The sequence below is a fragment of the Amblyomma americanum genome, chromosome 3, assembly GCF_052857255.1.
Source record: "Amblyomma americanum isolate KBUSLIRL-KWMA chromosome 3, ASM5285725v1, whole genome shotgun sequence".
Taxonomy (NCBI): Eukaryota; Metazoa; Arthropoda; class Arachnida; order Ixodida; family Ixodidae; genus Amblyomma; species Amblyomma americanum.
This window is the reverse complement of record NC_135499.1, coordinates 218,209,339-218,222,185: the sequence shown is the minus strand read 5'-3', so window position 1 is coordinate 218,222,185 and position 12,847 is coordinate 218,209,339. Positions and strand designations below refer to the sequence as shown.

Here is a 12,847-nt window from a genome sequence, read left to right as displayed (position 1 = left end):
AAAGGCAATGTCTGTCTCAAGCCTCTCAGATGCCTGCACAAATAAAATAGATATTGCCGCGACTGGGTTTTGAACCCGCAGTGGCAGGTAAAGATCAGCATCACTAGCCACTGCATGAGTATTGGCATGTATTTCAAATTAAACTTAGTTGCAAGCATAAGGCCAGTAGTGTCTCTTTGTTCCTTTGTGCAGATGTTTGTACATCACAGGTAGTTCAACAAAGTTGACTGTTATTCTATAAATTAAAAACACAGAAGGCAAGGGACGACAGGACATGGCAGAACAAATGCTAATAGCAACTGAACTGGATTTACAGCCTTTTCAGCGAACAAGCCCACCTGCGCAGTCGCAGCCAGCATTACCTCAGACATATGCAGTCACCAAAGGAAGAACAAAAGGAGCATAAAAAAAAAAACAAGTCCCCTCCCCAAAAAAAAAAATGGCAGGGTTTTAATGTAGTTAGATTGAGCAGACATGTGAAAGCATGTGGTTAGCCTGGTTAGCTCATGATTTTGCTTTGCTGGGTTGTCGGCACGTCTGGAGATGATATCAGACTCAGGTTAAGCTCTGATCGAGGTTAAGCTGATCTGATCTGTTCACACCGCAGATGAGAGTTGATGAAGACGACAATGTGAAATGCAGAGCGCAAGAGTGTGTTGCACTTTAACACGAGGCGTAATCGGCTGCAGTGATAGCATAGCACTCTCGTGCAGTGGCCAGCGAATCTGATTTGTTTGCGCCGCCGCAGGTTTGAAATCCAGTAGGGGCAATATTTATTGATTTCTGCATGGGCTGTTGCTATGCTAGGTTTGGCCAAGGTCATCCCCAAGGTCACCCTTCCATTGGCTACAGCAGACGCAGCGCTTCTCTGAACTTGCCCAAGCTCCCTCCCACTGGCTGCAGCTTGCACACAGCTCCTCCGAACTAACTCCAGCTTACCCGAGCTACTCTTAGGCTTCACACAAGAGTCCTGGTTGGGGCCGCGTTAAGTAGTGCTTTCGCATTAAAAGGCAGCACCAATCAAAAGAATAAGACCACATTGTACACATTACTGAAATGAGAACTCGACATATGTGCCAAAAAAGCCATTACTTAGGCATAAACTGCAGCTCCCTATCCATCAGTGGCACCAATGCAGCACTGACATATGTGCCAAAAAAGCCATTACTTAGGCATAAACTACAGCTCCCTATCCATCAGTGGCACCAATGCAGCACTCACAAACTTTTCACCTGAACAATAAATAAATAATGCTGGCAAAATTTCATTTGTTAGCTTTTTGCACCTGCAGCTTACAATTTAAGGCTCAGGGAAGGGGTGCTAGCATTCTCTACAGTGTTCTCAAAGATGTGACTAATCTCTTTCAAAGAGTGTGCGTGTTCTCTTAGACAATCACTATTACACCGGCCTGCTTGGCCAATGGACACTTTGCCACAGCTGAAGGGGATCCATTAGGCTACAACTATGCTACAGGGAACATACAGATTTTTCTGGCAGCCAGCACGGCAAGGTGGCCCTTTATCTAAAGGTCTGCAAAGCTAAGACAGCTTGCATGATACAGAAAGCACCGCTTCCACACCATACTCAGGACCAACTATCTTCAAATGATATGAAACTTTGTGCTGGTACGACGTAACCTCATTCTTCTTGTTCTCAGATCGAGGTTCCAGTTGGCATGATCCTAAGCTAGGGCCCTGCTTCTTTCTTGACAATGACTCTGCCAGTGTAACACAGCCATTGGGTAGCCAGATTCCTCCGCATCTCGTGACAAGGCAATCAGCTATCATATATGCATGCATGACATGGTTAAGGATGATTTAAAGCAAGATGCCACCATGCCTCATTCGACCAGCTTGGAGTGCTGGGAGTTACAAATGGAAAGCTGTGTAAGCTATGCAGAGTTGTGCACCGTTGACGTCCAGGCTGCCAGAAGAGATATGAAAACGCATACATTCCCCGCAGCCCATGTGTAGTCTGTCGTGTCCCCCTCAGGTGCCAATTACAAATGCCCACCCCTCATGTATCACCACTTCACAGGGGAATTCATATGAGGTATTGAAAATAAATAAAAAGGTATGGCAAAGTGCAATCAGCCAAAGAGGCTGGTGTATTAATGACCACTTAAGAGGACATGCATGCTCTTTGGAAACAAGTTTACTGGTTTATGGGGATTTAACGTCCCAAAGCGACTCAAACGAAGAGGGATGCCGTAGTGAAGGGCTCCGTAAACTTCGACCACATGGGGTTCTTCAACGTGCACTCACATTGCACAGGACACGGGCCTCAAGAATTTCGCCTCCATCGAAATTTGACCGCCACGGCCGGGATCGAACCCGCGTCTTTCGGGTCAGCAGCCGAGCACCATAACCACTGTGCCACCGTGGCAGCTTACTTTAAAAACATGAGACTGATCCCATGTTCCAGAATATTGTCACGTAGTGGTGACGGCAGTCAAAGCAGCGATGAGGACGGACAAAAGGGTCTTCTAAAAGAAAACTGTTTATTGGGCTGACTTGCACCCAAAATGGACTGAATCACTCGGCGGTCGTCGAACAGAATGCCCGCCGCTGTCGGCCGTGCTCAATTTAAAGCTGATAGCGAACTTTCGAGATAAAGCATGCAAAGTTACTAGAACATTCCGGAACAACGTAGAATCAGCTCTGCCTGGCTGCGATGAACCGAGATAAATCTAGTCGCGTCTTGCGTCGCAAACAGAGCGATAAAGTGGTGTGGCGGCAGATTTGAAAAACGAACAAATACTGCAAATATTCGCGGCATTACTCCCCTCTTAAAGAAACACTGACCCGATGCATTAAAACAAATAATGCGAATAGTAAGAGAAAAACGCATCTTGCGAAAATAGAGCATAGAAATGCAGCGGCCTTTAACGCGCATAATACGGCTTCAGACGGACTACTTGGACAACTTCTGGTCGTATGCGGCGTTGCTGGGATGCAGTCACTGCGTCAGGGATGACTTCATAATCCAGTTCACCTAGCCGACGAAGAACCTTGTACGGGCCGAAATAGCGGCGCAAAAGCTTTTCACTCAATCCACGGCGGCGAATGGGCGTCCACACCCGGACTTGGTCTCCTGGCTTGTATTCCGCGTTGCGTCTTCGTAGGTTGTAGCGTCTGGCGTCGGACCGCTGCTGATCTTTGATCCGTAATCGGGCAAGCCTTTGAGCTTCTTCTGCGCGTTGGTGGTAGGCGGCAACGTCAACGTTCTCTTCTTCTGTAACGTTGGGCAGCATGGCGTCTAGCGTGGTCGTGGCCTCCCTGCCATGGATGAGCCTAAAAGGCGTCATCTGGGTAGTCTCCTGCACTGCGGTGTTGTAGGCGAAGACGACGTAAGGCAGGATGACATCCCAGGTTTTGTGTTCGGCATCGACATACATGGCAAGCATATCGGCAATGGTTTCGTTCAGGCGCTCGGTCAGTCCGTTGGTCTGCGGATGGTATGCAGTTGTCCTTCGGTGGCTGGTTTGGCTGTAACGCAGGATGGCTTGCGTTAGTTCCACCGTGAATGCTGTTCCTCTGTCCGTGATGAGCACATCGGGGGCGCCGTGTCGAAGAAGAATGCACTCCACGAAAAATTTGGCGACTTCTGCTGCTGTTCCGTTCGGTAGGGCTTTTGCCTCGGCGTAGCGGGTCAGGTAGTTGGTCGCTATGATGATCCACTTATTTCCAGATGTTGACGTGGGAAAAGGGCCAAGCAAGTCCACGCCGATCTGCTGAAAAGGCCTTGAGGGAGGTTCAATGGGGTTCAGAAATCCTGCTGGTCGTGTGGGAGGGGTCTTTCGTCGCTGACAATCTCGATAGGTTTTCACATAGTGTGCGACATCAGCAGACAGCCGGGGCCAGTAATACTTGTCTTGAATGCGGCGGAGGGTGCGAGTAAACCCAAGATGTCCAGCTGTCGGCTCGTCGTGTGAAGCCTGTAGAACTTCTTCGCGGAGACAAGCAGGTACAACAAGGAGGTAGGCTGTTTTGCTCGCTGTAAAGTTCTTTTTCACAAGGACCTCATTCTGCACACAGAAGGAAGACAGTCCTCGCTTGAATGAAGCGGGGGGTGAAGAAATATTGCCTTCCAGGTACTCGATAAGGCCTTTTAGGTCGGGGTCCGAGCGTTGCTGCTGAGCAAAAGAGCTGGGGCTGATGGGTCCCAGGAAGGCGTCCTCATTGTCGTCCGGTGGCAGTGTATCTACAGGGGCCTCGGACGCTCTAACAGCTGGGCGCCCCACACCAGCTGTTGCGTGCAAAGTGCGGCGCGCATGTGACCATTGACTGCCGAGTTTCCCGTCATCAGCACACGCGCGCCGCGAAGACAACTGACTTTTGACTCTTTGTGTAATAATGTATATAGTATATTTATTTTGCATTTATAGTGCTCACTTTTAATGTTTTTATGCAGTGTATATTTATTTTATGTAGTGTACTATTTACCTCCCCCCATGTCTTTCTTCTGTCCCCTCACCTCTTTTATTTCATTTCTCCCACCTGCCTGCTATCCTTTCTTTCCGCTGCCCCAGCTCAGGTGCCGCTGCACATGATGGCAGATGCCGGGGCTAGCAAAAATCTTTTACCTTCCTTTTATGTTATTTTAAATAAACCACTACTACTACTACTACTCGTGAGAGGCAATCGGCGTCAGAGTGCTTGCGTCCGGACTTGTAAACGACGGTGACGTCAAACTCCTGGAGACGCAGACTCCATCGAGCGAGTCGGCCAGAGGGGTCCTTCAAATTGGCAAGCCGGCACAGCTCGTGATCGCTGACCACCTTGAACGGTCGTCCGTAGTGGTAGGGGCGGAATTTCGACGTAGCCCAGATGATGGCAAGGCACTTCTTCTCAGTTGTCGAATAGTTAGCCTCGGCCTTGGAAAGGGAACGGCTAGCGTATGCGTTGACTTTCTCCAGCCTGTCGCTTTTTTGAACGACGACGGCGCCTAGGCCCATGCTGCTTGCGTCGGTATGAACTTCAGTATCGGCATTTTCATCAAAATGCGCAAGGATCGGTGCGGACTGTAAATGACGCTGAAGTTCCTTGAAGGCTTCTGCTTGCGGCGCTTCCCATTTAAACGGCACGTCTGCCTTCGTCAGTTGGGCCAGAGGCTCGGCGATGCGCGAAAAGTTTTTCACAAATTGTCGGTAATATGCACACAGTCCGAGAAATCTGCGCACTGCTTTCTTATCGGCCGGCAGTGGAAACTGTTCAATAGCAGCTGTTTTCTGCGGGTCTGGGGGTACTCCCTCCTTGCTAACGATGCGGCCTAGAAACAGCAGCTCTTCGTAGGTAAAGTGGCATTTCTCTGCTTTCAAGGTTAGGCCAGACGACTTGATTGCGTCTAGTACTGTTCGAAGTCTTTTGAGGTGCTCTTCAAAGTTTGTGGCGAAGACAACGACGTCATCTAAATGTGCCAGACAAATTTGCCACTTCAGGCCTGCCAGCACTGTATCCATTACTCGCTGAAACGTCGCTGGTGCGGAACAGAGACCAAATGGCATCACCTTGAACTCAAACAGCCCATCTGGAGTGATGAATGCTGTCTTCTCGTGATCTCTTTCGTCGACTTCAATTTGCCAGTAGCCGCTCTTGAGGTCCATCGAAGAGAAATATTTGGCGTTGCAGAGGCGGTCCAGTGTGTCGTCGATGCGGGGGAGGAGGTAGACGTCCTTCTTTGTTATGTTGTTCAAGCGGCGGTAATCCACGCAGAATTGAAGTGCGCCGTCTTTCTTTCTCACTAGAACAACCGGTACCGCCCATGGGCTGTTTGAAGGCTGGATGACGTCGTCGCGAAGCATTTCTTCGACTTGGTCCCGGATGGCTTGTCGTTCTTGCGGTGACACACGGTAGGGGCTTTGACGGAGAGGTCGGTCGTGTTGGTCCGTTATAATGTGATGCTTGGCAATTGGCGTTTGTCGCACGTTCGGCGGTGTCGAAAAACACTCACTGTAGCTTTGAAGCAGATTGCGGATCTGGTCTTGTCTGTTCCGGTGCAGGGCTGGGTTGATGTCGAAAGTGGGCGAGTTCTCTTGGTCAGGCGAATCTTCTGCGGAGGGATTGGAGACGGCGAAGGAGTCTCGTACGCCAGATATTTCGTCGAAGAAAGCAATCGTCGTTCCTCTGTTAATGTGCCGGTATTCTTCGCTGAAGTTAGTCAGCAGTACTTCGGCCTGGTCATTGCGGAAATGTGCGATGCCTTTTGCGATGCTGATTCCTCGGTCTAGAAGCAACTGCATGTTCCCCTCGATGATGGCTGCAGCGTTAATGGCTTTCGTGGCGCCTACGGTCACGATAACGCTTGATCGGGGTGGGACGCTCACTTGTTCCTCTAGGACACACAGGGCAACGTGATTTTCCCCAGTTTTCATCGAAGCGATGGCTTCGTCTGTCGAAAGCGTGATCAGCTTGGATCGCAGGTCAATGATCGCCTGATGCTCATTAAGGAAATCCATACACAAGATCACTTCGCGGGAGCATTGCGGTAGCACAACAAAGGTCGCAGGATAGGTATGACCCTTGACAGTCACACGTGCTGTGCATCGTCCTGATGGCGTAATGAGGTGGCCCCCTGCGGCGCGAATTTGTGGGCCGTCCCAAGCCGTTGTGACTTTTCTCAGCTGCGCAGCGAATGTTGCATTCACCACCGAGTAATCGGCTCCTGTGTCGACTAGAGCGGTAACTTTCTGGCCGTCGATAGTCACTTCTCAGTCAGAGGTCCTGGCTCTTGCATTGCATTGCATGTCGCTCTCGGCGTCGGGTCACGGCTTCGTCGCGTATGCGAGTCATGGGTGTAGCGTGTGGACGAAGCTTTTCTGGGTGGCGTCGTCGTTCTGAAGGCAGTTTGCGTCATGGTCGGGGTTGTCATTCTGTGCGGCGTCGGTGCAGCGAGAGTAGGTTCTTCATGCGGCGTCGCAGGTGCAGCGTCTTCATGGGGCGTGGTCGGTGGAGGATCTTCGGCGTTTCGCTCGTGAGCAACCTCACCTCCAGATGTTGCTGCCTTTAGTTTCCCCTATGGGGGCTGGGAGACCTTCCTCGTACCGCGGCGTGGCGACGCAAAGCGCGAGGTTGACGGCGATGGTGAGCGCAAAAAGCGGTTCAGCGCGTACTCCTCTCGACGCAGGTACTCGTCCATTTCCTGCGGACGTTGTCCAAAGCGTGGTCGTGGGGCGTTAACGGCAAATCCTTAAAGTCCGATAGGTCGGTACGGGCAGTGACGAAGAATATGGCCGGCCTCACCGCAATGGCAGCACAACGGCCGGTTGTCAGCACTCTTCCAGGTGTCGCATTTCTTGGGGCTTGAGCGTCGGTCATAAACTGGGTGGGCGGGGGCTGGGGGGCGGCGTTGTGGAACAAGTGGCTCATCTCGGGGAGGACGTAGGGGTTGTCGTTGGGGCTGAGCAGTCCTTACTGCCACGGCGTAGGTCATGGCCTGGGGTTCTGTGGCCGTCGGGGTGCCAGGTGCCTGTTGCACTTCTTCCCGTACCACATCCATCAGATTCGCTGCTTGTGGCTGTGGGGAGGATGGCAGTAATCGGCGTAGCTCCTCTCGGATGATTTAGCGGATAACTTCCCGCAAGCTGTAGCTGGTGGTGGCCGTCGTGTCCGATCGGATTGCACAGGCAGAGGAAGGGCGATTGTACTGCCGAGCTCGGACGTCGAGGGTCTTCTCAATCGTTTTTGGCAGCTGGCGGACGAGGCTGCCAAAGAGTTGTTCTTTTATGGCGCGCATTAAAAACTGAACTTTCTTTTCCTCGGTCATCTCGGGGTCGGCGCGGCGAAATAGGTGCTTCATCTCCTCGACGTAACTGCGGACGGGCTCATTGTGAAGCTGGATCCTGGACTCGGGGAGTCGTTGGGCTCTTTCTTTCCTCACGACACTGGTGAATACCTTCAATAGTTCTCTCTTGAATAGCTCCCATGTCGTAAGGGACGACTCGTAGTTTTCGTACCACGTGCGCGCGGAGCTATCCAATGAGAAGAACAGGTATCCAATTTTTGCCGAATCATCCTACTTGTTGAATGACGCCACGCGCTCAAATTGGTCCAACCATTCTTCAGGGTCTTCGCCTAGGGATCCATTGAAAGTTGGCGGCACCCGCGGCTGCTGCAGTATGATCGGTGTCGACATCTTCGGCGAGGTTATGGTGCTCGTAGCAGCGTCTTTTCGCTGCCTGGTGCGGTCCGGCAGTTTCCCGAACTCAGGCTCCTGTCCCTGGAGACGTCGGCTGGCTTGTCCTCGGGTGCGAAGCGCTGAGGGCTGGTGTCACGACTTGAAGGGGGCGTCCGGAACATGGAAGGCTAGCCAGCACCTCCACCAGATGTCACGTAGTGGTGATGGCAGTCGAAGCAGTGATGAAAATGGACAAAAGGGTCTTCTAAAAGAAAACTGTTTATTGGGCTGACTTGCACCTAAAATGGACTGAATAACTCGGTGGCGGCAAAGCGACAAGCGTGCTCGACGGTCGTCGAACAGAATGCCCGCCGCTATCGGCCGTGCTCAATTTAAAGCTGATAGCGAACTTTCGAGATAAAGCGTGCAAAGTTACTAGAACATTCCGGAACAACGTAGAATCAGCTCTGCCTGGCTGCGATCAATCGAGATAAATCTAGTCGCGTCTTGCGTCGCAAACAAAGCGATAAAGTGGTGTGGCGGCAGATTTGAAAAAACGAACAAATACTGCAAATATTCACGGCAATATTTCATAAACTGGCACCGCTGTTTCCTTGAGCTGCACAAGACTGAGGTAGGCAACAGCAGCAAAAAGCTACAAAGGGAAGTGTCAATAACATGTTCAGGTGGAAAGTGCATGAGCGCTGTGTCAGTGGCATTGATGGACAATCGCTCCAGTTTATGTGCAAGTAAAATTGGTTTATCTGGCATATACTTTGTCATTCGAGCGATGTATATATACGGCTTCAATGTATCGAATGTGCTATCCCTTTTTGCTTTTTTGTTTTTATGCTCTTTTCGCACTGCCTCTGGAGCCTACGTGTATCTGAGGCAATGTTGGCTGCGATTGCTTCCAATAAATCCATTTGCTGCCAATAAGAACAAAGGCTTCCAATAATACCAGTTGCTAATAGCATTCGTCCTGTCCAGTGCTGCCAAACCCGTTGCCTTCACCTGCACTTTGAATTTATAGAATCAGAGGCAGTCCTTACCAAGGCAGCCTAGTATTCTGCTCTGCTGAAATTGATATGCCATACAGTACATCTGAATGAAGCCGCGAGTTTCCATAGTGATTCAGTTGCACAAAATACAAAAGAAAGACAAAAGGAACAGTGAGGACAAAGTGAAGTTGACTTGTATCGATAGAGTACTACACTTGAATGACAAAGAGCTTTTATAAGCTGGAAAAAGTAAAGGAATGAAATATATGTATCGCCACCACCACTCATATTTGAAAGCAATTTGCATTGATGTCAAGACAGTTTCTCTTGCAAATCAATGAGGGTAGACTATACTGCCATTCATTTCCAGTCTGTGATCAAGGAACCATTTTCGGTCTTGAATATGAGTTCGAAATTAAGTGGCAGGAAAAAAAAAAGTATGATTTTTAAATCCCTTTCCTCATCAATAAATATGAGTTTTGCTGCCGAACGGGCATCATCAAGGAAAGAAAGAGCCATAGGACTAATTTTTACTAAGAACAAAAACTGTATGAATCTGTCCTCAGTGTCCCTTTAAGAGACCCTGAGGGGTTCACTCGTGTGCATGCACAGCTGACAAGGGCTGCAGAGCAACTGACCGAGGTTGGTATGGTAGCTGGCATTCTCCGGCCCCAGGCGTATGGCCTCAAGGAAATGGTGCTCCGAGCGCTGGTACTTGCCAGCCTTGCCCAGGATGTTGGCCAGCTGAAAGTGGAGGGCCGGCTCATGGGGCAGGTGAGCCAGTGCTTGCAGTGCAGCCCGCTCAGCGTCCGCCGCACGCCCCTGCTGGTCCAGCATCAGCACCAGGTTGTTCCACGAGACGAGGTGGGTCGGCCGTTGGCGAGTCGCATTTCGCCACGCCCGGTAAGCCTCCTCATACCGCTTTTGCTCCAGGTACTGCGGGTGCAGTGAGGGCAGACATGGGTTCATTTTACTTGAGAGGCAGATTAATACTTACATAAGAAGTTAAGTTTTCTAGCTGGTAATCAGTTGAAGTTGCATGAGACAAATGATATGATTGGCATTATTAGCATTATCATCAGTATTATCAACCTAACTACATCTACAGAAGGACAAAGGCCCCTCCTACTTGCTTGCATTAGGCCTGTCCTGCACCTGCTGCAGTGACTTACTGGCTATGGCGTTTGGCTGCTGAGCTCAAGGCCAAAATGAAAAAAACACACATGATGATGATTATGGCTTTTTATGGCGCAAGAGCATCTATGGCCAAAGAGCGCCATGGCACAAGGTATTTTCGACTTGTCAAGGTGGGATCAAAGACCCATTTCACCCTAAACAAGCTGAGCACCAGACCAGGGGAAAGCTTGTACCCACTGTATCACCGATGAGTACCCGGTGGCACTGGAGATCGAGCCCCGCACCTCCCGCATGCGAGGCGGATGCGAGGTCACCGCTTGGCCACTGCTTGGCCACCGCTTCGCTAAAAAAACATACACACACATATGCTTTGCAATGTCGGTGCTTGTTAAAGAACCCTAGGAGGTCAAAATTAATCTGGCGTCCTACACTACGGTGTCTCTCAGAGCTTAAGTGCAGCTTCAAGATATTAAGCACCACACACACCTACCTACCAACCATGTTTTCAATGTCATCTTCAGGCAACTTATCACTGCAAACTTCTTAACCTCATCCTCTCACCTAACTGTGAAACCCACAGCCTAGCAAGCCTAATGCTAACAACAAAAAAAGAGAAATGAAAGTAGCTGTTTTATGTTAGTGCAGTTAAATACGTCTTTCTGGAGTGTCGTACAATATGAAAACTACACCAAAGAGGGAGACATCACAACTATTTTCCTGCCTTCATAGAGAGGCGCTTGTAATCAACATATCCTATTAACAAAGTAAGTGACCACTGAAATGCTGCCATCAATTTTCGCCAAACACATTAACTAAAGCATCGACCCATTTTGCATGTGACCAAAGCAAATTTAGAAGTTCTGGAGCGCAGCTCTTGTGCGCCCGTTCCTGAGTTCCGCATCGGTGGTGGCGGCGGTGTAATCAGTTGTCCAAGTAGCAGAGCAAAATGCCATTTGGAAGGTGGTTGCCGTGGGAAGATCCCGGAAGGTAGCTAGCGTAACACACCACCTACCAGACGGCATGTTGCGCACACACACACGCCATCACAAGTGGCGTGTGAACAGCTGCGCTCAAACTTCACAATACCAACTATTATAATCGTCTGTCAATTTTTTTTTCTCTCGGTAAAAACTCTTATCCTTTTATGATGAAAACTTGGATTAGAATCATGGTCATGTTACTTTTTTCTTACACACCACAAATATTAGGAGCGAGTTGAAATTCAGTGAATATAATGAATAGCGCACACACACATGGACTGGTCAAAACAACTTTACCGTGCCAATAATCCAGTGACATGCCTCCAAGAAAGGTTAATGGGTTTAACGTGCCCAGTGACTCAGGCTATGAGGGACACCAAATTGGAGGGCTCCGAATACCATATTTACCTCCACGATTGTGGCGCGAGAGTCGACTTTGCTGCGCATAAAGGAAAAAAAACGAAACAGGAATGCAATGCAAGGAACGATGCCGCAGTGTACGGACAGACAAGCAGAAGTTTACGAACAAAAGTACTTCAATAAATGACTTTCACATGCCCTTTCTGTTTCAAGTGATCACACACACGACCGATACGAAGGTGAGTACGGTGTTCTGCCACACCGTCACTGTTGTATCGTGGCCCGATGGAAAAGGACGCGAAAAAAAGAGAAGACACCGGGCAGGGAGCCCCAACTTCCGGTAATGGCGAACAAAAGAAAAGAGAGCATTTATTTGAGGTAAGCGGCTTATATACTCTTGGCTAGGGTGTGCACAATGTTATTTGCACAGAAATGAATTCAACAGGTTGCCAACACGCAACATGGAAAAAGCTACACATGAGAACATCACAGTCAACACATCGACTGTGCACTTTATATATTTCACTGCGAAAACGAAACTTCTCCCAGTCCCCAAACCGAGCAGCGAGTCATGCCTCCTGAATGTCAGTGGGTGCTCTCGGGAACATTGCAATGAGTCGTCGAGTTGGATAGAGCCGTCGAAAAATTGCTCTTGCGGAAAAGTGCGTCAGATAGCAATAACGAGGAAAGTAGCGAGACCGCTTTTTCATGTGCAATAGCAATGCCAAGCTTTCTGTGCATCCAAAGCAAATTACTGCCATTGGCGCACTGCATCGGTGCCGCTGTCAACATTGAGCGAATCTGCCGAACTTTCAGACAATGAAATGGAGGCCTTGCGATGCCTTCAAGTAGTGCGTATTCAATAGAATTTCCTCAGGATGATGCGTGGAATCCGCGCTCGGTACACAGGTTCGGTGCTCAGCAAGGAGTTTCGGACTGCTCGGCTGGTGCTCCCATATGTGCTGATCGGTATTTGTGACTCGGAGCTTCCGTTAGTCGACTAATGCAGCATTCAAACTTTTTTTTTCCGTTTCCTGAAGTTGAGAGCCGACATGCGTGACCCATCAACCAATGTGCAAGTAAATACGACATAGTTTGCTTTTGTCTGCACACAATATTCGATTTTAACGCAAGGGGTGACTTTTCACTCCACTTTTTGGTAAAGAAACTCGCGTTACATTCTAGTAAATATGGTAATTCCAACCATCTGAGGTTCTTTAACATGCACTGACATCGCAGAGTACATGGGCCTCT

At 49.5% G+C, this 12,847-nt stretch overlaps 1 protein-coding gene across 1 annotated transcript in view; it reads right to left on the bottom strand.

Moving 5' to 3' along the window:
• LOC144126090 (protein O-mannosyl-transferase TMTC4-like) overlaps positions 1 to 12,847 on the bottom strand; it is a 48,028-nt gene that overhangs the window by 7,963 nt on the left and 27,218 nt on the right. Inside the window, exon 14 of the mRNA XM_077660016.1 lies at positions 9,755 to 10,052. Coding sequence (XP_077516142.1) covers positions 9,755 to 10,052 — 298 coding nt within the window. The remainder of the gene's footprint in view (positions 1 to 9,754; positions 10,053 to 12,847) is intronic.